Source organism: Dicentrarchus labrax, unplaced genomic scaffold, assembly GCF_905237075.1.
Source record: "Dicentrarchus labrax unplaced genomic scaffold, dlabrax2021, whole genome shotgun sequence".
In the NCBI taxonomy this organism is placed as follows: domain Eukaryota; kingdom Metazoa; phylum Chordata; class Actinopteri; family Moronidae; genus Dicentrarchus; species Dicentrarchus labrax.
Genome location: NW_026136706.1, coordinates 26,805,198 through 26,827,985, shown reverse-complemented (window position 1 = coordinate 26,827,985; position 22,788 = coordinate 26,805,198). Strand labels below are relative to the sequence as shown.

The following is a 22,788-nucleotide window of genomic DNA, read 5'->3' as shown; positions in this document are numbered from 1 at the left end:
CGCCTCCTGCTGATGCTGCTGCTGCCGCCTAATTTCGTCCCCTTTCCAGGCGAGGCACTGTTAATGTATAACGAGCCTTGCGGCCCGTCTGGTCTTCCATACACCAGTGGCTGCCTCTCGTAAAGTTGCTGCGTCAATTTCAGCTTTAACTTTCACTTTTGATTTTCAGTCGTTGAACTGTCTGTTTTCTTTTGTCTCTTTTCTCACTTTACAATACTTCGACAGGAAAAAACACCAGCAACGAAATACAGAAGAGGTGGGTTTCTTGTTAGAATAGGCTGTACGTGACAGGCTTTATTTGTTTTATACTTTGTCAACCGGGTTTCGTTTTTGTCCGTCAGGTAATGGCTGACATCTACGGCAACCAGCAGATAAATCGCAAGGTAAGGATTATTTAACCGTCGCAAGAGTGATCTCGGTATATGGCGGTGAGGGACACAGTGATCCATGCTGGCTGGTAACAGAGCTACTCCTTATTGTCAGATGGACAGTGGTCTGAATAAGGAAGGCAGTCGACTTGAAGAGGCCATGAAAGAGCTGGAAATATGGAAGGTAAGAGGCACATTTCGAAATACTTACATAATGTCATCTCCGAACTGTCTCGTGAATAAGTTCAGATGGTTCAGTACTTTTGACCCGTTTTATTTCTGAATTAACATGAGTTCAAGCTGAGCTCTGCAGTTTGTACAAACGCGGAAATCTCAAAACATAACCTAGCAAAAAAAAAATACATTGCAGTGTTAATGTAAATTTCTGTTCAACAAGCTTCCTCACGAGTCACAGTCCCGTGAAAAGCAAGCATGGGATACAAGTAGGCCTACTCAGATTCTTTATTCAACAGTTTTAACTTATGTTCCAATTTACAGCAAAATAGACGATAAAGCAGTGTATGCTTTTGGACCTGGCTACCTTTTGATTGACGGGCCACAGCGCAGCGCACAAAACTTGGATCAAACTGTCAAACTAGGCAGTGCTGATCTAATTCGAAGCAAGATTCTGGTACTGCGTTGCCTATTTCTCACTTAAAATCGTTTTAGAAACATATTTTAGCGTATTGTTTCCTGCTACAGCCAAGTCAAAACTGTGTAGCCAATGAGCGCAGATCAACTCGCAGTACGTCATCCACGCTGCCAACTGTCATGGCGACGGCTAAAACAATACTCCACAAACTAATGGGTGACGTCACAATAGGTTGTTATTTGGTTTTTACTGTAATCAACTCGGTGTTTGTGATGTACAGAAGTGCATCTTCCTGTTGATGGTCTGCCAGGTGTCTGGCTAATAATTGCTGTAAATTTACTGTAAACAGTATACAGGACTTACTGTAAACTAACTACAACCAGGTACTGTACTTAATACAACATCCTTACTGTAATTAATTTCAATACAATCATGTAAATTTACTAGAACTTGCCATGAATTTCCTGTACTTTCACAGTATAGAATACTGTAAATATTACAGCAAAATGTTATATTTACGGCTACTCAGTGGCCAGGAATTTCCTGTAATTTTAGGGATTTCCTGTAATTTCACAGGATAGAATATTGAAAATATTACAATTAAATGTTGTAACTTGGATAAATGTCCTCCTTCAGATTTCTGCAAAGAAAAACAAAACAAGTGGTATTTCTGTTGTTTTTTGATATTTTTATTTTCTCTTAAAATTGAAGAGTTAACGGAGTGCACAATGCACAAACAATCATTCCTCATTATTTATGTCCCCTGTCCACTAATGTCCTGTAATGTCCCCTGCCCTCTAATGCCCCCTGTTCACTAATTTCCCCTGTCCACTAATGTCCTCTAATGCCCCCTGTCCACCAATTTAAAATCCAGCAATTTAAAATCCAGCAGTTTTCTCGAAAGTGTGCAAACTGGTGTGTTCAGCCCTCGTTTTTTCTCTGCCTTGCTGCCCGTCTGGGGATTTATGCCGCAAAAGGCTCTGAAAACAGGGGGAAAAAACCTTTCAGACAAAACTTTCATCTTGTTGGATAGCTGCACGTTGTTATAGCTAGCGAACACAAGTCCCGCCCTACTCTGCTTCTGATTGGCTGAACACGTTTTTTTTTTTTTTTTAAGTGAGAGCTGCCATTGGTTTTGGGGAACTCAAAAATGATAAACCATCCCGAATTTCTATCCTAATGAAAATTTCTTCACAACCATGTCATGCTGGAGATCTGGCACGGTGCTGGAATAGTTCAACCCCTGAGTGTGTGTCTGTGTTTGAGTGAGTGTCTGTGTGTGCGATCGTCATCCCTCTCTCCCCCTCCCCTCTCCTCTCTCATGCCTCTCCTCACTCATCCCTTTCTCACTAAATTGGATAGCATAATTTGAGTTTTCTCTTATACTTGCAAAGTAATGTGTAAAATCTGATCACTCAAAATGCAAAGTAATATGTTTTTGTATTAAGTGGGCCGGGCCAACTTACTGACATCCCTAATTCTAACAAAAATGTCAATTACAGAAAAGTCATAAACATTGATTAAGATCCCTTCATATATCAAGTCATTGCTATGATTGTTTTCATGACAGTGCCATGTTTAAACACACCTCTGGATGAACTCAAGTGTGCTTGCGGCTTCTGCCGGATATTGCAAGTTGAAGACATAGTAGGCAGCGAAGACTGCTGCCAATCCATGCAGGAGGTTGCTGTGGGGCCCCATCACACATGCTCCTTCCATGGACATAATCCACGTGTCTGCGCCACGCAGTATCTCTCCTGAAACCCATTAACAATATCATAACTAAAAGCTACACAACACATTAGAGCCACCTAACACTAGAGCCACCTAACATGAATTTAAGTGGAGAAAGACTTGCACACCTCCACTTGAACATTATGATCTCCTTTGACCACCGCACCCTCCATCAACAACTCAAACAAAAACACATTTTTTTGGAGCAACAGTCCTCCCTCAACCACATGAATTCTTTAAAGAATTAACTTCTACAAAATAAGGGAAGATTATACCTGGTACAACTAATTGAGGTGTGCTTGGCAGGGTGACAGCTCTCTCGATATCGGCAGCCGTGGCAGAGGGCTGGAGAGTAAAAACCATAAGTTAACCATGGGTAAGTTGAGTGAACAAGGACAAAGAAAACTTGCCCCAAAAGCTGTCATGTTCTACTCAACACCATGGGGGAAATCAGCTTCAGTTTATGGTGCCAAATGTAGAAACAGCTGCACATGGCAAATATTTTTTTTAAATATGGCAATAAAACATTAAATTAAAATTATTTTATGAACTACATGGCAGGAAGCAATGGCTAACCCATCAGAGTCTAGCCTGGATCAGACCACTGACTCTGTCCACTTCACTGAGTAGGCTCCGTCTCGGGTCTGGATTCCCCATTCAGAGCAACGAGGACAGCCAGACCGGGAGAATGTTAGCCCAATGAGCGCTGGGGGTGGATGGGACTAAAAGTGATGAACCAATCAGCCGAGGGCCCCTTTTCAAGCAATGTCTGCCTATGCGCTGACTGCCTCGGAGATCGGAGAATATCGATAGTGTGATTGAGGCAGTTTTAGTAAAAAACACACAGTTTACTGGAATAACTGCTCTGAAACCAGAACAGTATTCTGCATGGAGAGTTTTTTTAGAAGGAACGAGGTTTTGGCTCTTCTCCGAACTGGCAATGGGAAAAGTTATTTTTTGAAAAGGTATCTAAAGCCCTCCCCCTTTGTAAACGCTTTGAATGAGACGGGTGTCTTATACTCAGGCTAATCAGAGTTTATGAAGTATTAGAATAACTTGTGCAAAGTGTCCATAGCAAAGGATGGGGCTGGTGACTGATTTCTGGTAATTAACAATTACAAAATAACAGGACAGGGATGGGAGGGAGGGAGTGAGTGAGGGAATGGTTAATTTATGTATATGCACTGCAAGTTATACTCACATCAGCTGTAAGGAAGATACCATCCCCCTCCTTGAAGTGAGCAAGCAGGCACATGATGGTGCAGATAGCTTTGTTGCCACTCTCTTCATTGTAGGCTTCCAGAACCTTCCCCACCCCTGGTGTCTTCTGCTGTTGGAAGTATTCCATGATGTTCTGACTCCTGTTGTCTATGGTGGCTGGCAGTCAAAATTTGGATGCATCAATACTTAAAAATAAAATATAAGTTTGTGCCTCAAGATGCCTAGATAATAATTAATAATTAATGATAATTAATTTCCACTATTCCCTTACAGCCCCGGCATCCTACACGCACCTAGGAATTCCAGATCATAGACAGGCTTCTCGCTGCATCACTTTGAAAACGAGGCTGAGGTTAACATGGCCGCAGCGTGAATAAGGCAAATCGGTCCAACAAAGTGGCATTCAGCGAAGACAGTGGCTGATGTTTATGTCATACCAATAATGTACAAAACGTAGCCTACCCAGCCCATTCTATTCCATTTATTATTGTTTTAATTTATATTTTTAACGTGTCCAATCTTATAACAAAATCTGAGCAAAAACAAAAACAAACCATTTCCAGGCCATGGTGTGCGTGGTGAGGGCACAGCTATTGGGTTTGACGCTCGAGGTGTCTCAGGTGAGGAGAGTTGTGGACTTCCTGCGGGGGACAGGGTTGAGGAGAGTTGTGGAGAGCCGGGAGGAGACAGGGCTGAGAAGGAATCTGAAAAAATATTTACCATTAGACCCCTATGATCCAGACATACTATGGTGTATTTAAACACCAATCATATTTTCTATAAAACAAAACCATTTGGCCATTTTTCATTTATTTCAAACTTTTTGTTGTGGTAGCCCCAAAAAACAACTGTAGAAAGCCACCTGACAGCCAAGGTCACATCATGTGACGCTTCAAAAAAAAGGTGATTGGTGACCAGGATGGGAATTCCATTTGGCTGATGTGCGTGATATGTTGCAACTTTCAGGGCACAAAACGAAAGTGGATTTCACAATCTGCCAAACACATCAGTTAATACATCATACCACAATCATACCGTATAAAAAAATCACACCATCACCACAATCATATTGGAATACTTACACAATCCTAAATTCAAAGAACACATTAAGCTACATAACACAAAGCACACTCAGGGCATAGTTCATGAAATAGGCTAGTAAGGCTACATAATCAATTCATTTTTACCGGCTATGATGGGGTGGCTATGGCAGAGAGGCTATGATGGTGGAGCAATGATGGGAGTGGCACGATAAAAGCAGTCTACAGATCGCATAGTTAAGAGATTAGGGGTGCGTTCATAAATTAACTGAGCGCAGTTTCCGAACCGTCAAGAGTGTAGCACAGCGTGCTCGGAGTGAATTTACGAGTTCAACTGTGAACGTTTCGATGTGTAGCCTAATATACATAGAATTAAAAACAGTTAAATCATTAAAGAGGACGAAGGATAAAAGTGCCTAGTGTCCTGGTAGACACACCATGCAGACGACCACCCCCATCCCGGGAACCGCCCATAGAACCCGAACCACCCAACCTACGGTTACCTTGAGATGAAAAGGCATGGAAGAGCTTTCTAGACTGGACCACACGGAGAAAGGGCAGAATATTCTCTGTCTGCGGGGAGGTCTGGAAGTACTGCCAAGACAGCCCTCCTGAGCTCCTCCTCTGCTGCAGCCATGTCTCTGCAAAGGAGTGATGGAGACAGATCATTGTAATGTCACACATTGTGTAGGCTGGCAAAGGATAATAATCCAGTAGATCATCATGCCTCATGCAAACAAAGTGCTCTTGGGGTGTCCCCAAAACACTATAGACCCCAATGTCCCTCAACTTAACAAAACAATATTTTTCTGAGACAAAGGACACAGAGCCATGGTGCACAATGACCAGCTCTATCTTGCCAACCTCCAACTCTTCTTCAGTTTTCCCCAGCAAAATATACGTGCCCTTTTTGTATGATGTGTCCTTCACCGTCACTGTGTGAGATGCTACTGTATCTTTAGATTCAAAATGCAAACCAACAACAGCCTCTCGGATTTTGTCGCTGTAGTCATTTACATAGAATGTCATCTCTTTATCCAGTAACCCACTCGGCTGAAACATTTCACCTGCACTCAAGTATGCCTGGAAGAGCTGATGTCTCTCTGCGACTGTCTTGCAGATGTTCTTGAAATTATGTAACTTCCTAGCACATCTTTTGAAGAATGTGTGCTTACTCTCAAACCAGAGAGTCCAAAAGCAAATTAGGGGACCAAAGTGGGTAATGAGCTCTGGATAATGAAGTAAATAGTGGTGTTTGGGCTTCAGGGGCTCATTGGGAAAGAGCTGCCTTTGAAAGTAGATATACTCCTCGATAAGTATTTTAAGATAAGAAACCTGATCTCTAGTGATTGCTGGTGCACAAATGAGCTCTACAATTTCTCTGAGCTGCAGCACAAGTTGCCAGGCAGCATTCTCACATGGATTGCTAATCCTATCTCCTATCAGGAGAGGGAGCAAATGCAGGAAGCACCAGTTCTGGACTGCATGTCCACTAAGTCTTTTGCTACCTGGTGAAACATCGGCTGGTTTGTCCTGGGCATCGTTTCCCTTATAGTTGAACTGATCTTTGCACCTGTTGAGTTGTGTATAGCTGAAATGTTTCTCCTCAACGAGATGACCAATCAACAAACTAAGGTTACAGGAAACAATCCCTTCAAACAGGTCATGGCCAAGACATGGGGGTAATCCAGGCTGGCAAACATGAAAGAAGGACAGTTGGTTAAAAGGAGAGTTTGACTTGATACCACATTCAGAATTTGTACCACTGTTTTCTAATTCTTGTAGATGATTCAGAAAAGACTGTTCTGTATGCTTGTTGCCACATAATAATGGAGAACTCTCAAAACTTGATCTTTTTATTTCACAATACCTGCAGAAGTAATGTCTCACACTAAAGTTCTCAACAAATCCGCCAATACTGTGAGACTCTAAATTGTCACCCGAAATAGCACACAGTCGACCTCTGACAATTTGGCCATTATTTATCTCGATGCCAGTCTCCTCAAGAGCGTTCAGGTCTTTAATGAGGGCTCAAATACCTTTTCCAAATACCTTTTCCATCCCAAATATTTGAAGTCCTGCTCCTTACACAAGAGAACAAGCTGCATTTGATCTATGGATGATCTGTTATGAGGCAAAATATCTGTTAGAGTGAGATAAACTGCTAGAATCTTGGTGTTTCTTTTTGGAAGGACCAAGTGGATTAACCACTTCAAATGCATCCTGATAAGACCAAGAGAAGATGGCTCCGCTTTAAATAAAGGGTTGCACTGAGCTCCCTTCCCATCATTTACATCCTGGAAAATACCCTCTGATGGTGGTTGGGAACGTGTTGCTGCATACTGTTCCTGCATGGACTTGCTTTTTAAAAGTGCAGCCAATGTTTCTTTAATAGGCACATACTGGACAAACGATTCCTTACCTTTTTCATTGATACCTAATAACTGAGGCACCGGCTCAACATAATTAAAATGAAAACAAAGATGCCAAACAACAGCAAAACGGACAAAAAACAAGATAGAAATATATAAGATAATGTTATAAAATCTATTATTGATATAGGCTTTAAAAGTTATAAGATGATAGCAAACATACAAGCTACCTTTTTAAGCTAACAGCTAACTAACCAACTAGCACTGACAGGAGGCAGACGTGACGTTCTTCTCAGAAGTCAAGAGCGCAATGAAAATCTTTCCACAGAACACCAGACTTTCAGCAAGCGAAGTTGAGAAGAGACCTTTTTACGACAAGCACTTGGAACCAATTTTTCTAAAATGCACATGCGCAGTTCAGTTCAGATTTGACACCTTAGCTAGACAGTCGAGCTAGCTAGCCAATCCATTCAAACAGTGAAAGAACCATGTTGATGTTACTTGAGGAAGATTAAAAATGGCCTCAACTTGTGATGAACAAGCTAGCTAATGTTAGCAACTACCGGTACAAACCTGATTTCAATGGACTGATGGAGGAAGAGACGCGTTAGCTAACGTTAGCTACCTTATCGTAAAAACACCTATTTCCTTCTAAATTAGCTATGTACCACAAATGACATTTTACCGTGATTCAAAGAGCTGTAGACAGTGTTGTAAGGCTGCGTGTACAAATCCGCTTGGAGCTCCAGTGGAATTTTGATTTCTCAGTCTAACCGTTGATGTGCCGAGTGAGTGGGCGGAAACCAGCCCAGCACGAAACTCCGAGCACGGCAAACAAAATTGGATTTAGTAAAGTAAATGCTCCCGTTAAAAACCAAACCCGATTTTGTTCAAATCTACACACCTATGGCTACTGGAAAATTTTACGATACCAATTTAGCTAAACCACAAGGGGACAGCTGACTTTATGTTAGCTAATCAAAGCAGACGAAACCGTTTACATTACATTACATTACGTTAAGTTACCTTCGTCCCAGAATCATCTTTTTTCTTCTTTTAATGTTTACTTCGTCCCAGAATGTTCGTTAATAACCGCCTTCAAATTCAAAATTCAGACCGCAGCAATCCCATGATGCAACGCGGTGGCTGTAAAACCAGTGTAAAACTCCGCTTGTACAGTGTAGTTACAATAATAATACAGGACTGTCCATAAATTTCCCATGATGCATTGCCACTTGCAGTAAAAACACAAATACAATACATTGTTGTAAGATTTACTGAAGAAATTACATCAATTGCTAACAGTGTATATTTAGTGTGCCTGAAAAGCACACTACTATTATTCCTCATACTTATTAGTGTGCCTGAAAAGCACGGTCGACTACTCCTACCGCAGTTTTGGTCGCACATACACAAAAAGGTACCAAAATGTGCGGCCTGGTGGGGACATTAGTGCTATGACTTTTCTAAGCGTTTCGCCAAACAGTTTGCCGATAAATCGCCAAAAACATGAATGGGTGTGTATTGGTAGAGTGCTCGCAACTAGAGTGCGTGACATTATCACTAGAATGTAGGGAGAGAGAAATTTGTCGAAAAATAAATTTGTTAACTGCTCTCAAGGCCACAAATGTCACTGTACAGAAATAATTTCTAGATAGAAACGTAGGAAAATCCGATGGGGTTGCAGTGATAACATTGCTGAAGCTGGCAGACAAATAGTTTTGGCGGGAAACGCACTGATGCGCCAGCACACCCTCTCACGGCCCCATCTACTCCGATGTAAATTGGACAGGAGAAATTTTGAAAGGAGCTCGTTGAGGTTGAGACTTCTGCAGCCACAGCACAATGGCATCTGGTATGTTATTTTGGTAATCCACCACTATCATCTGGAACTGGAACTACTGTCTCCTGTAAGAAACTGTCCACAGGTCCAGCTGTAGTCTTTCTTAACTTTTCCTGCTATGTCTTTCAGGCTAAAGTAGAGAAAGCTGATGATGTGAAAGCCAGGCTGATATTGGAAAAACTGGAACAAGATGAAGCCAAGTCACAGGCCCAGCAAGAGATGTTTGCTTGTGTCACAAAGCAAGAGGAGAGTCAGAAGGAATACACTAAAAGCATGAATGCACTGCAGGTACAGTTGTCTCTCTAACTAGGGGTGTCCTGATCTGATCTCAGCAGTCAGTGTTGATGCTTATGAAGGCGTTTTTTACTGATCAGTATCGAGTATATTTAGCTTCACTGACCCAATCCTATCTTGTGCCTTATGTCAGCTGTCACACAGCTGTTTTTGCTCACAAAGCTTTCAGGCACGGTGCATGCTGTCTCTTTTCCTCCACTCTGCTCTGTGTGTGAGAGAGCAGGGGCAGCACCGCTTTTCACCTCAGGCAGGGCTGCCTCTGTGGTAGAGTGATAGAAATTCAGCACAACCACACTTAGCATGCCACTGCAAGTGCAACAAAAGCCCTGTCAATAAAAAGCCAATAAGTCAATTTATTAATGTAATTCATGCAATAGATATACAGACGACGGATATAAACACCCAGCAAAATCCAGTTCATTCAGGTAACTCAAGCAAAGGCTCCACTGAAGCTACAAACATTTGAGAGAGACAAAAAGATTATAGAGATGTTTGTTAAAAAAAAAAGCAAAAAGGGACAGCTTCAATGCAGGAATTTTCAAATTTGCAATGTAGAGCTATTTAATTGTGAGGCATGAACATTGGATTAACATAATATCCTTGAAGTGTGCACTCTGCATTGTATTATCTAAATAATGAATAGGTAAAAGTATTGGTTTGGGACTTGGTATACTTCTATACTCAAGATTAAATGACTCGGATGGGATTGGGGGCAAAAACACTTGATCGGGACTGCCCTATCTATAACATCTGCAGGCTAAGATTGGAATAACAAGGAACTCACTAAATTTTTTCACTTCATTCTTTCACACAGGAGAAAATCCTGAAGCTTGGTAAACGCAAACAGGATTTGCTGGACCAACTGAGGAGATATCAAGATGAATTGGAGGCGAAGAGGGCCGAGTCCACCAAACTGAAGCAGAAATTCAAGGTGGGAACGAAGCCCAAGTAGACCCCTCTAAGTCCCACCCCTTTTTGCTCTCAATAATATTTGAGCAACCGGAGGAATGTAGAAATTTGAACGAGGTTCTGATCTGCCGTCTGAATAAAACTGCTTTGGATCAGTAAGTGACGCCACCGCCATACACAAACATGAAGCATTTCCGTAGTATGGTGGAATGACATCACTATGTCGTCTGCTTTAGGGGAATACAGACATGCAAGCCTATGTTAACTTGTAGTCTCAGTTTCCAAGAATACACATTAAGGTGATTCCTGAATAACATAGCTGTCGCCAATCAGACGAATCATTACAATTCAGTGCGGTCTACACCAGCTAGCAACCTGTTAACAGCCTACCAAGCTCGCTAAAATTTTGGCTGTTGGCATAAAATGAATAAAATACCACCAAACTAAATATACAGTAGCCTATATAAACAAGGGTAGGCCTACACCAAAAATGCAACTGAAAACCAAAGAAGAGTGGTCAGTCAAAAATAGATTGGTTACAGCAGCCCCTTGACATAAATCAAAATACAAAAACGTAAATACAAATACAATTAAAGGAAGTATATACCCAACACTAACTATGCACCAAGACAAATTCCTTGTAGGTGTAAAAACTCAATAAATCTAATTCTGATTCTGAAGCAGACTACATTTTTTTTTTTTTTAATTGCTGAGTATATCATGCAAGTCAGGTGCGTGTTTTTCTGACTGACTGTTTTACTGGTCACTGAAATAGCATTGACTTGGAAGGAAGTTGCTTCAGTGTATAAATAAAAAAAAAAACAACTTTAAAGTAGTTTAACTACGTTTGTTATGATGCTGTAACTTAGCTTGTAGCTTCATTTAATGTATTGCATGGATCTCAAAATGCATCCAGGGGCCCGTTTCTGCAGCATGATGTCAAAAATATAACGTAATCTGGCCTGAGATTTTTATTTTTCCTAGTTGTTTTTCATTACTTTAAACCCCCTCATATATGGTTAAAATAAAAACACAATTCTGTTTTTTTTAAATGTATTTAGTTTGGCCAAAATAACGGCAAATGTTTGATAAGAAGAGAGTACGTTTAAGGCCTTCATTTGTTGTTTGGCTGAAAACAAGAAAGATGATATGAAATGATGATTTGAAGATGCAGATGCTGTCTGTTTATTGCATAAAAGTATGATGTTAATAATGGATATATTGTCAGAATATTGCGCTTTGTTTTAGTACTTGAATGTTGAAGTGGCCTGGCTATGAGATGACAACCCCAGTGGCCCCAAGGACGATTTGAGTTTGAGAGCCCTGATTTACACTAACTGGTAGCTCAGTTCATTACACTTTCCAAGAGGCCTTTCTAACACATATAATTATTGTTCTGTAATTCAGTTTGTTCCTCCACCTGTCCAGATCTACGTCCAGATTCCAGACACAGAGGTGAAGTTCATAGCTGAGAATAAAGGGGAGACGGGGGATGACTGTCAGCCAATCAGAGGAGTTTTTGCCATCCATCAGAGACCCACTGTGCTTCTGCAAGGAGGACAGGCACTTATCACGTTTGAAGAGGAGAAAGGTACACATGACTTTATCTACCCTACAATATGATAAGTAACTAAGTTTCTTTACTTTTCTTTCCATATTAATTTTACCAAAAAGAATTATTCTTAACACTACTATAACACAGTCACTAGTAGCAGTAGTTTAAATTAAATTTGAAATATGTGTTTATGACTTCTGGGTGGTATGGTAGAGCAGCATGACTCCCTTATGCCAACATAATAAACTTGCCAAAACTTGAGAATGAAGGACCTTTGATAATGATCGGAGGTTCAACAAAAACAAAGAGCAAAGAAACCCTGGACAATCTTAAGGAATACGTCATGCAACACAACTTTAACCACTTATATACTGGGTAAAATGCCAATTATGTAGCTTGATGGAAAGAGTTCATAATTCACACAAGTACTGGGGAAAGAGAGACTCACGCCCATATAAAAGATGAGGTAAACCTAGACCCAATAACATCATTTACTCTAGATACATGGTACTCTACTGTAAACCAACTAAAATTGGTAAGGGAGCCTGAACTGTTAGAATGGATTGCTTTTGATCATAAATTTAAACCAGGAAGGTCTGATTTCAGATTTAAACAATGTGTGGGAATGGGTATCACAACCATATGCACAGTTGCTGAAAAGAGTGAAATGAGAAGCTTTCAGGATAAAAAAAAAAAACAAGATGATGATCTAACAAATCAGGATTTATTACGATATTTACAAATAAGGGATTATAATAACAAAAGAGGGCGAATAACATCCTCTCATAATACACCAGACATAACACAATTGCAGAGATGGAGAGAATTTATTTTGAAGAATCAAATTTGGTATTCGATCACACCCAAAATTAAAAGTAAACAAAGATAAAGTTTAAAAAATGATTGTTGTTGTTGTGAAAGCAAGACCATCAAAATACCATGTATTCACATTTCACAAAATACTGAATTTCAACTTAAACTGGACATTAGGGCCAAAAATATGAAAATGTTGAAGTCAATAATTCATTTAAAGATTTAAAATACCAGTGTGTAGCATTTAGTGGCATGTCGCCAATTGCCTGCTTCACCCTCCCTCTTTTTCCCTGCACAACCAAGGGTTTTATGTGATTATACACTAATGAAAACTTACCTATGAATATTATACTCCTTTTCTGTATAATAACAGTCACAAATTTTATGTATTCTTTATACATACATACATACATACATACATACACTTTACTCATATGCACAACATACAAGTAACTCTTAACAGCAAATTTATACATCAGTTAAAGTACTTACAAATCTTTTCTATTATAAAACTACGCTGGCATTTCGGAAATATGAAATAGCACCACACTTACACGGTAGCATAATGAGGGCCCCTACGTATAAAGCGAAGCATTGAGAAATTTTTAAGTGTACAGACAGTTTATTAAAAAGATAATTTAGAACAACAGTAGCGTTCGCGTATACCCAAGAGACGCAGTGTTTTGTACAGTCAGTACAGATTTCCCCTCTCTGATAAACAGAGCTGTACTCAAAACTTTTTTCCATGTCCCGAAAATAAATTGGAGGCAGCGACTCATACCGCAGGGACCTGATGGACAGTTATCCACGGTCATGAATGACCTAATGGTGCGTTCGTTTTGTCTTGTAATCGCGACTTGCAGCTCGAGAGCGACGTCACATCCGTGTTTGAAAACGAGTAACCGCAGGTTTTTGCGTTCTGTTTGGCACACAACACGACGAGCTTGGTTGCAATAGGCAGTTTGGACGTTTCGTAACGTTTATAGTTATTATCTGGTTTACGGGGCACCCACCGAGGATTTCACATGTTCATTGCATATTACACAATCATATTTCACAGTTTGATATCTGAATTTTGATTAACGTTATGCTACTGCTCTGCTTTCTGCTCCAGACTCGGCACTGTTGTCATAGCAACATGGAGCGTCTCTAGCCAATTTCAGTTGCACAAGCTACAAAATAACTAATTAGGCGTATTTAACACATAATAAGACTGTAGCGACATGCCTATAGGTAACAGTATACAGTGCTGTGTGTACGACTTCTTCATTTGGTTACAACAAAGACAAGAGTGCTTAAAATAGTAGAAAACCACAATGTTTACTACGTGTGATGCTCGGAGTAGCCATCTTGGTAACTGAACTCGGGGTCCTCTGAGCTCAGACGACTTAACGAGTCGTTTATACGTCCTCGGGAGCTTTCTATTTGCAACTTCCGGTTCGTAACTCAGGAAACCGACTCGGAGATCGAGTCGGGTGGACAAAACGAACGCACCATAACCCCTGACTGTTTTCCCAAGATAGTGCCCGCTTATATACGCGAACGCTACTGTTGTTCTAAACTATCTTTTTAATAAACTGTCTGTACACCTACAAAGTTCTCAAGGCTTCGGTTTATACGTAGGGACCCTCATTTTGCTACCGTGTAAGTGTGGTGCTATTTTGAGTCTTGTTAGTGGTATAAAAAGCTATTTCTTTTCACGTTACTCGGTGCCCCGTTGGCTAGCATTATAAGCTAATTAGCGGTTTGTGCTAAAACCGGTCACGGTCGATTAGCATGAAAACACATCCCAGAGAACGGACCAACTCAGTACACGTGTTATTAACCCCAGGTTAATTTTGCGCCGGAATTGTCCTTTAATGTAGCTATTCAGTCAGCAGGGGGTGGTCCAGTATTGGACATGTTTCAAAAGACAGAAATGACTGGAACAGTAACTGGGAGACCAGGTGCTTAATATCATTTGTTGTACCACTACTGTATCTTATACCAGTCCGAATAAGATACAGTAGTGGTATGTAAACAATGCCTTAGTACTTTGAATGTACATGCAGTTTCTTACTCATATCTTCTGTCCTCCAGTGGCCTCTCAGATCCTGAAGATTGCCAAGTGCTCTGTGCCCTGTGACAACATCAGTGTGGATGTGAAACCAAAAAGAATAAAACTGGATCCTGCTGTTAAGTTTGAGGTACACTTTGATGCAGTGATGGTGGTTTTCAACTTTTAGGCCATGACAAGTAGTGCAGCACATCAACACACACAGACACACACACACACACACGCACACACAAGCCTTACTTATTGGCCATTAAAAACATTTGAAACCTGTAGGCTACATTTGAGGAAATAATAGTTAAAGGATCAGATAGTCAGCCAATCAGAGTAGTGTTTTCCATTAACAGAACTTATTTTTTTCCATTTTTATTTTAATATTAACAAAATCAGTAATAATAAGTCTTAACAGTTTGTTTCCAGGGACAACACAAGAATATTTAATTAGTATTTCCTCACGTATAGCGTTCATTTTACAGAAGTATAGTATTGCACACCCAAATTTGTTTGAAATTTGTTGAGCAGCAGAGCACACAGTCCATTTGTTATGTGTTAGTTCTATTGCTCTCCACATTTGCATGAAACGTGTCCTTATAGTGTATTAAGATTATCATTCTAAGGCTGAATTCAGTTCCATTATTCCTAGCATCAATACTTACAGAACAATGGTGCTGTATTACCCAGTTATTCGGTTACACAATGTATTGAAACATATTATGTAAGTATGTATGTAAAGTATTCTTTGTGGTGGCCATCAGACTCCCTTGTAATCAGTGTGTGCTGTCATTAATGTAGGTCCACCTTGACGTTTCCAGAAAGGCGCTCAAGGTTTCCAGCATCCCCTCTTCCATGCCAGAGGAGAGAATGAAGGACCAACTGGTGATTAGTTTCTGCAGGCCCAGCAGAGGAGGAGGAGAAGTGGAGAGTGTGGAGTACGATCAGAACACTGGGACGGGACAGATCACCTTTCTCCACCCTGGAGGTACAATTCTGGGCTACATTTACCAAGACAACGGGGTAGTGTAAATGTGTCCTGCAATTCTTAGTGAATTTGCAGACACACTCTGTGCATTTAGTTCTGGATTTACACAGAGAGAGAGAGCGAGAGCAACAACAACTACACTAATAGTAGTGACTGATGATGAACACGAAGATGATGGTGGCGATGACAAAAACGATGGGCAACGAGCAGCAACCGTAGCAACAATAATAGTTATAATAATAAAAATAATAATGGTCGAAATTCAATGCAACGCCGCGGGCACGCCATTTGACAGAAAGTTGTAAATAGCACAACTTTTAATCATGAATGTCTTTTGATTGCGCTGATTAAATTTGAAGTTGATCCGATAAATTCCCTAAGAGGAGTTTGTTCAAATACAGGGCAAAAATTCACAGAAAATTAGCACAGAATTCAAAATGGCTGACTTTGATGCCATGCCACGGACACGCCGTTTGATGGAATGTCGTAAATAGCACAACCTTTAATCAGCACCATTTTTTGACTGAACTGACAAATTTTGAAGCAGATCGGATAAATTCCCTAGGAGGAGGAGTTCAAATAAAATGCAAAAAGTTCGCCGAAAGTGAAAATCAAAATCAAAATGGCCGACTTCCCGTGGGGTTTGGGGTATGGGTCCAAGAGGCTTTTTTGTACCTCTCGACATGTTACACGTGCCTACCAAGTTTAATACATATCTGCCATTGGCAAGCATCGTACCAAGTTTCATTTAAATCACACTTGCCGATGCGGAGATATAAACTTCTTCATTTTAAACAGCGCCACCTTGTGGCGATGGCCTGAAATTGTGCACAATGCCTAAGGAAGACATGGGGAACTATGGACCCAAGCTTGGTGTCAATCGGACATACCAATGTGGAGAAACGGTGCACTTCCTTTTTGACGAAAAATTTACAAGAAGTGCTAATTTTATAACGTGCTTATTTTTTGAAATATCAGGGCGGTCCCCAGGTGCTACGTGAAAAATGACGTGCGAATCGGACAAAGCGTGTAGGAAGAACACGAAAAAGTAGTTTAAGGCCATTTCGCGCTCAAGCGAAGAAAAAATATAGGCAGAAGTGGGCGTGGCCTATATGGCGAGATTCAGCTCCATTCACCAAACGCTTGGATACAAACATTTTTGAATGTGCGACAAATGATGCAGGAGTTATTAGCCTAAACGCACTTTTCATGATAGTAGCGCCACCTAGTGGCGGACCCGAAAGTGACGCATAGAATATAACATTTTTCACCAGGCCTGACCTTAATATAAATTAATAATAATAAAATTGAGTTTTCGTATATGTTCAGGGGGGCAAAATATAGTATTACCTACTATTATTATTTTTAGCGCCTTTGACTGCATAGCAAAAACAATAGGGACCTCCAGCTGTTGCTGGCTCGGTCCCTAATTATATTTCAGTAATATTAGCAATGAGAGTCAAGCAGGACCATGGCAGGAGGCTCCACCAGGATCTATGAGAACCTGTGAGACGAGAAAGCACAAGAACTCCGGGAAAGAAGTGAAGTTAGTAACATGCATTAATGGGACATGAATGAGTGCAGAAAGAGAGGGAGAGGAAGAGAGGAGCTCAGTGTATCATGGGAAATCACCCCATAGTCTAGGCCTATAGCAGCATAACTAAGGGATGGTTCAGGACTCACCTTAGCCAACCCTAACTATAAGCTTTATCAAAGAGGAACGTCTTAAGCTACTTAAGCCTACTCTTAAATGTGAAGGGTTAGGGTTAGGGTCTGCCTCCCGAACCACAACTGGAAGCTGGTTCCACAGGAGAGGAGCTTTGTAACTGAAGGCTCTGGCTGCTGTTCTACTTTTAGAGACTATGGGAACCACAAGTAGCCCTGCATTCAGAGAACGCAGTGTTCTATGGATGGTAAATGGTAAATGGACCTGTACTTGTATAGCGCCTTTCTAGTCTTCCGACCACTCAAAGTGCCACATTCACCCTTTCACACACATTCACTCAGTGATGGCAAAGTCCATCGAACAGAAACTAACATTCATACACACTCACACACCGATGCACGGCATCAGGAGCAACTTGGGGTTCAGTATCTTGCTCAAGGATACTTCGATATGTGGCACCAGGAGCCGTGGATCGAACCCACAACCTTCCAATTAAGGAATGACCCGCTCTGCCTCTGAGCCACAGCCGGCCCTTCTAGTGGGGTAATAGGGTACTATGAGCTCTTTAAGATATGAAGGGGCCTGACCATGAAGAGCTTTGTAGGTGAGGAGGAGGATTTTAAATTGTATTCTAAATTTTAAAGGGAGCCAGTGCAGAGACGCTAGTACAGGAAAGATATGATCTCTTTTCCTAGATCCTGTCAGTACTCATGCTGCAGCGTTCTGGATTAATTGGAGCGTCTTAATGGATTTATTGGGGCAGCCTGATAATAAGGAATTGCAGTAATCCAGCCTAGAAGTAACAAATGCATGAATTAGTCCTAGAGGCTTGTTTTATGTGGGAATTAAATGACATGTCCTGATCAAAGATAACTCCAAGATTCCTGACAGTGGTGCTAGAGGCCAAGGTAATGCCATCTAGAATAACTATATGTTTAACATCAGAAAATTGCAGCTCATCCAGGTTTTTATGTCCTTAATTTCATCGGGCTTGATCGACAGGTATAACTGTGTATCATCTGCATAACAATGAAAGTTAATGGAGTGATTCCTAATAATGTTGCCTAAGGGAAGCATATATGAAGTGAATAGAATTGGTCCAAGTACAGAACCTTGTGGAACTCCATGACTAACTGTAGTATTTATGGAAGATTCATCGTTAACGTGTACAAACTGAGAACGATCTGATAAATATGACCTAAACAAGCTTAGTGCGGTTCCTTTAATTCCAATTTAATGCTCAAGTCTCTGTAAAAGAATATTATGGGCAATGGTGTGAAATGCAGCACTAAGATCTAATAATACAAGTACAGAGACAAGTCCATTGTCGGAAGCAATCAAAAGGTCATTATTAACTTTAACCAGAGCTGTCTCTGTGCTGTGATGAACTCTAAATCCTGACTGAAAATCCTCAAATAAGCTGTTGCTATGTAGAAAGTCAAACAACTGCTTGGCGACTACTTTCTCCAGAATTTTAGAGAGGAAGGGGATGTTAGAAATCGGTCTATAGTTGGCTAAAACAAGAGTGGGCTTTTTAAGAATTACAGCTACGATTCTGTAGATATAAAAGGCTCATTCTATGGTAACAAAAACATTCAAAATTCTATTCAGGTGATTATACGCTGATGGTGATGTTAAATGCTAAGAATTAGGGTGTTTTTTCCTCCAAAATATTTTAGTTTCTTCTTAGAAAGATTACCACAATTCAGAACAAGCTGAATCATTCATGTCTTAGTAAAACCCAACCCAAGTATCAGTATGTTCATAATGTATTAATACTATAGTTTCTGTGTGTGTGTGTGTGTGTGTGTGTGTGTGTGTGTGTGTGTGTGTGTGTGTGTGTGTGTGTGTAGTTGCTGAGAGCCTGGCCCTGATAGGGAGGTACCGTGTTGATGTGGACTCTGAAGTGAATGTTGGACCCATTTACAAATACCAGCTGTGCAAGTTTCAGGTAAGATACTAGTATATCATGGTCTGCATTCCTCTCCTACCGTTTTTCCTAGATAATACACCTGATCAGTTCCACATTAAGCTAGGTGTGGAACGGTTCATATCACGGTTTTGGGGTCATGGTTTTCAGTTATTTTTTTCGTCACTGTCATAGGTAACACTGGCTGTGTAATGCTCCTGTGATGTCCTGACCTACCTCATAGCATATCATATTATATTATATTGTCTCCTGGGCCTGTACAATATAACTGTGCAATTTACAATGCAATTTACACTTCTATATAGGGTTTTGTGCAATTTACAATGCCCTCACTTTCCCTTTTATATAGGGTTTTATGCACTTTCTTTTTATTTCTAGAGAAGTGTATGTTTTGTAGATTTATGTGTCTTTCTTGTGTGTCTTTTTAACTTGACTTGACTCTCTGAACAAAAAACCGCACAAGAGTTCCTATGTGTGCAAGCACAAATGGCAAATAAAGTTCTTGAATCTTGAATCTGGAATCCCATACTGCAAACCAAAACAGTGTTACAATTTCCTAGACTGACTGACAGCTGCACAGAAGCTTTGGTGCAAGGCTCCCCCAACAGACTGATATTTTATGTGGAAATATTTAACTTTTTACTCCATTGCATTTATCTGACAGCTAGTTACTACTTAATCAAATTGTGGACAATGGTAATTAAAAACTTAAGTTTTTGTTCATTAATATTATAAAACACACAGTACATCACTCATCTGCAATATTCAGTCAGTTATTTAAAAAATGTAGCTCAACAGCTGTGGTCACTTTGGTTGGTGATCAATATCCATCTCCTCATCTGACTTGGTGTAACTGCACACAGCAATGACAAAGCTAATGTTGGTGATTCATTTCAGACCTACTGTGGCTCGCCAAAGCGAACCATCCTCCTGGATGACATTGAGGATGTAGAAGATGAGGAGGACCTGCAGGACCACCTGGAGATCCATTTCCAGAAGCCCAGCAACTATGGTGGTGAGATAGAAAGCATCAAGTACATCTCCAGTGAAAAGGCACTGCAGGCCTTCCTCTGTGAGGACACAATGGAATAGGATGAGTGACTTGAACCACCAGGAGCCAAACCTCATACAGATACATTATATAAGGGGATAGAACATCATATTTGTGATTTGTTTTTGATTATTTCAAAGAATCTTGTATATTTCTTGTCCGAATTTCAGCAGATTTGCTGTTCTGAGAGTTGGTGATTATATGAATTTGATTCAGTGTTTGCATATAACATGGTGAGGGGTATTTTGGTGGCCATTGGCAAGACCAGTGTGATGTTCCACCCAGTGTCCTGACATGTAGATAAATGTGTGTCTCAGAGTAATGTCACAGCCTAATTGTATGTAGATGCATGGTCCTGGACGGGGTTTGACAGCCACACAATCCTTTGAAAAGTCCTTTAGAAAATTGTATTTTTGGTTTGTTCATGTTACACAATACCTTTTGTTTGTGTTGATTCTCCTTCCTGTTGCACTTCCTCACAAGTGCAACAGACCTAAGCTGGTGTAAAGGGGACTGTGTTATTGCATCATAAATTGTCAAATAAAATCTTGAAAAGACCGGTGTTTAGTTTCATCTAGCAGTGTAGCCTGCAGATTGCAATCCCATAACCTTGCTCTTCCCTTTCAAGCATGCAGGCAAAACTGAAGGTAAAGAACACATAATGATTCTTATTTTCAGGTGATTATACACAATATGAATATTATACTGCATTTCTGCCACAAGATCATCAATCAGTCATCTATAGATCAGCATAAAGGGAACTATGATCTCAACCCCGTGTTGTAAATTAAAATAAAATAACCTTGAATCTTTGTAAATTATACACATTGAATCTTTGTAAATTATACACATTGGATCATTAAATCAAAGACAAAACATGTAACATTGTCCTCAAATACATCATAACTCCAACACAACATCCATAAACACCTAGTTACTAACCCAAGAAAGGACTATCAGTGTGGCAAACAAAAAAACAAGGTGGTGCAGGAAACATGGAAGGGTTCATCTTTTCAGAGCATTACAGTTCATTAAAGTGATCTGCCTACTAAATCATGACGTGAAGTATTTTGATTTGAAGCTGATATAGAATTAGCGTAACCCAAAACCCCATCAACAGATCATGAACATTTAAACTGACTGCAATCCCGTTATTAGTAGTTGAGACATTTTCTGGCAGACTGCAGAGTCAGTGCAGTGTCAAGGATACCATTCACTGCTAATTGTCTACCAGTCTGTCCAGTACTTTGCTTGCTACTTTACTATGTTCATCTCAGCATTAAAAAAAATTATGAGATTTAAAAGAGCTTTGGTGGAAGACAAAATGTTTGGGAATGTCAACAGGAACAATATATTGCATGCAAGCCTTTTAATATCCAAACAACATTTGAACCTCTCACACCTCAGACGATATCTCAACTGAAATGTTTTTTTTAATCATGCGCCGCTTTCCCGAGTGGCTGCAGTTGCAGCAGCTCTCACTCAAAGCGTTTTTCAAATTTTTTAGTAATTATTAGTTAAGTAATTTAATTTATTTTCAGTGTATTATTACCAGAAATAGTTGCACTATGGGCACCAAAATTGCCGTGTCTGCTGTGGACTTGTTTTTTCAACTTAAAAACTTTCCATGTCCGGACACCCCGTGAGCAGCCATGGTCCCTACTGTTTACACTAGGGATCAGCTGTTAGCGCTCCGTAACATAGCGGTGCTGCCCCATGAGAAACCCGACATCCCCCGGGAGCTGAGGAGGAGAAGACTGGGGACTCGTGCTGGAGTTCAACGTCGTGCCAGGAGAAGACGGTACAGACCTGTCCTCCTGTCCATCGTTATGGGAAATGTAAGATCTCTCCCCAACAAGATGGACAAGGTAACGGCGCTGACCCGGCACCAGAGGGAATATCGGGAGTGCAGCATCATGCTGTTTACAGAGACATGGCTGAACTCATTGACCGCGGATTCACGTGTTTCAGTGGCTGGATTTAATCTTCAACGGGCCGACAGGACACAGGAGAGTGGTAAGGGGAAAGGAGGAGGGCTGGCTGTGTTTGTGAATGATAGATGGTGTAAGCCTGGACACATCACTGTTAAAGAGCAACTCTGCTGCAAGGACATTGAACTATTAGCTGTTAGCATGAGGTCATATTATCTTCCACAGGAATTTTCACATGTTGTTGTGATAGTGGCTATGCCACCCCCTCTGCTAATGGTGACACGGCCTGTGATGTCCTGCACTCAGGTGTGAGCAGGCTGCAGACACAGCACCCTCAAGTCCTATTCCTCATCTCTGGGGACTTTAATCATGCCTCTCCTTCCTCCACTCTGCCCAAATTCACCCAGTACGTCACCTGCCACACCAGAGACAATAAA

General features: G+C 40.7%; 1 protein-coding gene across 2 annotated transcripts; it reads left to right on the top strand.

The window, feature by feature from the left end:
• The first annotated feature begins 6 nt into the window (after nt 1-6).
• nmi (N-myc (and STAT) interactor) lies at nt 7-20,977 on the top strand. Of its 2 annotated transcripts, none has more exons than XM_051403318.1 (10): nt 7-256; nt 342-383; nt 484-552; nt 9,300-9,458; nt 10,279-10,395; nt 11,802-11,964; nt 14,821-14,927; nt 15,587-15,773; nt 19,293-19,390; nt 20,267-20,977. In XM_051403318.1, exons 2-10 carry the CDS (start codon nt 345-347, stop codon nt 20,459-20,461), a joined length of 1,134 nt encoding a protein of 377 aa, XP_051259278.1. In that variant the 5' UTR covers nt 7-256; nt 342-344; the 3' UTR covers nt 20,462-20,977. The 2 variants fall into 2 exon arrangements, with proteins under 2 accessions (XP_051259278.1, XP_051259277.1); XM_051403317.1 differs by having other exon boundaries at nt 11,781-11,964.
• The last annotated feature ends 1,811 nt before the right edge of the window (nt 20,978-22,788 follow it).

What these genes read in the sequence shown, in the direction of transcription:
- nmi (XM_051403317.1), top strand. Translation starts at nt 345, where the DNA reads ATGGCTGACATCTACGGCAACCAGCAGATAAATCGCAAG. An exon ending in AAAGCATGAATGCACTGCAG is followed by an intron (nt 9,459 to 10,278) that starts GTACAGTTGTCT and finishes TCTTTCACACAG; the next exon opens with GAGAAAATCCTGAAGCTTGG. An exon ending in CACCTTTCTCCACCCTGGAG is followed by an intron (nt 15,774 to 19,292) that starts GTACAATTCTGG and finishes GTGTGTGTGTAG; the next exon opens with TTGCTGAGAGCCTGGCCCTG.